Consider the following 3874-nt stretch of genomic DNA (forward strand, 5'->3'; position numbering starts at 1 on the left):
ATATATATACATATATATATACACATACATGTATTAATAATTATATACATAATTACAATAAGTGATTGGCAAAATGCCCCACCATGCATTAGAAGTATGTATATAATTATTATAATAATTGATAGCAATCCAGATATACACATATATATACATACATATATGTGTTTATACACCCACACACACACACATATGTATATATATATATATATATATACTCATACATACATTTATATTTCTCACACACACACAAATATACAACTATAACTTTATTTAAATCTATATGAAATTGTGTGTGTGTGTGTATGTCAACAAAGACACAGAGAGAGAGAGTGTGTGTGTGTGTGTGTGTGTGTGTGTGTGTGTGTGTGTGTGTGTGTGAAGTAAGAAAAATGTATTTAAATGTGTGCGTATGTATGCAGTGAAAGAGAGAGAGACAGAGAGAGAGACAGAGAGAGAGAAAGAAATGGGACGGTTGAGAGAAAGAAAGAAACAAGATGTATTAGTCACAGACCAACTATGTAAAAAAATCTGAAAGCCCACCAGAACAGTGGGCAGGGGTCGTAATTAAGGACCTCACCCTGCTGCCATTTACCCACCCAAGAACCCCTCTGTCCTGCCATTTGCAGATCAGTAATTGGTGCCATAGTGTGGCGCGGCTGTTTTTGTGTGTTTCTCGAAGAGAGTGTCCTGGGAATTGAAGGAATCGGAAGTCGATGAAGAAGACATCTCATGGCCGGAGTTGCGGTCCGCATCGGATAAATGGTGATTGCTTTCACCCTTGGGCTGAACTGGAGACTCTTGCATATTGCTGCTCAACCAGGCTGCAAAAGACATACAAGATTATATATATATGTATATATATATGGGGAGAATTCACAAAGAAAAAACAACAGACGAAGACAGGTGGTGCAGAAAACAAACAGATATAGTGAATTCTAGAGTCAAAATTCTAGCAAATTCTAGAGTCAAAATTTTAGTGAATTCTAGAGTCAAAATTCTTGCAAATTCTAGAGTCAAAATTTTAGTGAATTCTAGAGTCAAAATTCTTGCAAATTCTAGAATCAAAATTGTAGTGAATTCTAGAGTCAAAATTCTTGCAAATTCTAGAGTTGAAATCTTAGCAAATTCTAGAATCAAAATTCCTAAGTTGAAACCAAGAGAAAGAACTGGTCCTTACGTGGTACATCGGTATTAACCGGTTTCTCTTCTGCGTCAGACAAAGGTTGTGCATCATCAGAGTTTGGTGTCAATCGGTTTCCAGTAACAAAGTAGACACCAATGAACGACAGAAGACATCTGGAATGGTAAAGAAAACAGAACAACAATTATGTTGAAGGCTTTTGCTGTTGTTGTTGTTGTTTAGTTCTCGGTTGAACTATGATCATAGATTGTTCCAGCCATGACCATCCCCACTTTGATTCAGGCATAGTGTATCTAGGACTACATTGTCTGATGTGTCCTTCCCTAGTGTTTGTTTTTTGCTGTTTAGCCCCAGGTAAGTCCTGACCCAAAAGACCTACAATCACAGCTGTTCCAGCTATGATCATCCTGTCTTCTATTCAGGCATGGTGTATCTAGGACTACATTATTTAATGTGCCATTCCTTGCTGTTGTTTGGTCCCCAGGTCAAATTATTTATTATTATTGGGTGAGAGAGCAGTGCATGCCATCAGAGTGACCCTGGGGCACAAATATACGAAGCCCAATGTACCCATCATTACTACCCGTCTGACAAGGGTAAACACGGTTTTGTGCTTAAATCAGAAACAGCAACCACCACCATTGTTATTCATTATCAACAATCATAAATATTTATATTAACGAGTCTTATACAACAACAATTAAAAATTATTTTTATGTTAACGAATCTTACACAACAGCTGTCGTACACAACTCATACGAGAATGGTGTCATGATGAATGAATGTCCCATCTGTTGCCCATGGTTACACTGATTACTACCAAAATATTTAGAGAGCCTAATGAAGACGCTTCTATGTGGGTCTGGCTGAGAATTGATCTTCACTGAAAAAGGTTGTAATAAGTTATGAAAGAACTTTAGTTAACAACCAACTGGTTGATTGCTTAACCTGCACATTAAATAGCCAATCAATTGATTGATTAGTTGGTAAGATATCTAGCCAATTGACTAATTATAAAGAAATGAAATTGAACCAGTGGGTGTGTTATTGTTGGTGCACTGACCCTCCCGAAATAAAACAAAATTTACTAAACTAATTTCTTCATAATTTCTTTTAATTAATTGAGGGAAAGATAGCATATTCCAGCAAGAATATGGTAACAGAAGGGTTGAAGAATAACAATACGTTCTTTGGCTCCCCTGGATCATGGATTGGATCCTGGTACTCCGAGAAAGAAACAGCAACAAATTTTCGCACAAGGCCAGCAATTTCAGCGAGCGGGTAAGTCAATTGCATCAACCCCAGTACACAACTGGTACTTATTTTATCAACTCTGAAAGGATGTCAAGCAAAGATGGCCTTGGCGGAATTTGAACTCAGAACGTAAAGATTGGACAAAATGCTGCTAAGCAATTTTACCTGCATGCTAATAATTCTACCAGCTCACCACCTTCAGTAATAATAATAATAAAAATAATAATAATAACAACAAAAGCACTCAGAGAGCGCAAACCTCCACCAAGGCAACACCAAAGTCCTCTCAACGATTAGCCAGAGATGATTTTTAAAATGAGAATATCTGAAATAAACTCGACTGCTCTCACAAACGAGAAGACTAAAAATGAACCCAACCGCTCTCAAGAATTAAGTAAAAAACAAATAGGAAAAATAATCCAGAATCCTTGACCGGTACCGGATCAATTCCAAAGTCTAATCAGTTTGTGCCAGTCACGAGGCCAAACATCCCTGAAAGTTTCATCTGAATCCAGACATTGGTTCTTGAGATATCTTATCCACAGACAAACAAACAAACACAACTGAAAACAATACTTCTGCCTTCGCTAAGGCGGAGGTAACAATCCTTTCTACTGAAGGCAGAAGGTCTTCAAATTTGGGGGGAGGGGACTTGTGGATTACATCGACCCCAGTGTTTCACTGGTACTTAATTTATCGACCCCCAAAAGGATGAAAGACAAAAGTCGACCTCGGTGGAATTTGAACTCAGAACATAAAACCGGATGAAATTCAGCTAAGCAATTTGCCTGGGTCACGGTAATGATTGCGCCAGCTCATTGCCTCGGAATGAGTAAATATTAATTAGAATGATGTCGATGACGATGATGATGATGATGTGAAGAGGCACTTACCCAAACAGGAACATACAGATATCCAAAGTGTTCATACCAAAAAATTCTTTATAGAATATTGTACCTGAAAAATGAGAAAAGAAATGCAAAGAAATCCAGATCGATGGAAGAGCATTGTAGAAAATGAAGGAGAGGATATTTCAGATTAAAAAAAGAACTTTGTTTATCTTAATTTTGAAAAATAAAAAGAAGTGTAAAAAAAAACAGCATTATTTATGGGATGACCCAATATATATCATCATCATCATCATCGTTTAATGTCAGCTTTCCATGCTAGCATGGGTTGGACGATTTGACTGAGGACTGGTGAAACCGGATGGCAACATCAGGCTCCAATCTAATTAGGCAGAGTTTCTACAGCTGGATGCCCTTCCTAACGCCAACCACTCCAAGAGTGTAGTGGGTGCTTTTACGTGTCACCCGCACGAAGGCCAGTCAGGCGGTACTGGCAACGGCCACGCTCGAAATGGTGTCTTTTATGTGCCACCCGCACAAGAGCCAGTCCAGGGGCACTGGCAACGATCTCGCTCGAAAACCCTACGAAGGCCAGTCAGGCGGTACTGGCAACGGTCACGCTCGAAATGGT

General features: G+C 38.6%; 1 protein-coding gene across 1 annotated transcript in view; it reads right to left on the reverse strand.

The window, feature by feature from the left end:
• Positions 1–58: 58 nt before the first annotated feature.
• Positions 59–3874, reverse strand: part of LOC106881873 (NIPA-like protein 2) — a gene marked incomplete at its 5' end in the record, with an annotated part of 8306 nt that continues 4490 nt past the window's right edge. The window contains 3 exons of the mRNA XM_014932389.2: positions 59–821; positions 1178–1296; positions 3289–3352. Coding sequence (XP_014787875.2) covers positions 628–821; positions 1178–1296; positions 3289–3352 — 377 coding nt within the window. The remainder of the gene's footprint in view (positions 822–1177; positions 1297–3288; positions 3353–3874) is intronic.

Source organism: Octopus bimaculoides, chromosome 28 (genome assembly GCF_001194135.2).
Source record: "Octopus bimaculoides isolate UCB-OBI-ISO-001 chromosome 28, ASM119413v2, whole genome shotgun sequence".
NCBI lineage: Eukaryota > Metazoa > Mollusca > Cephalopoda > Octopoda > Octopodidae > Octopus > Octopus bimaculoides.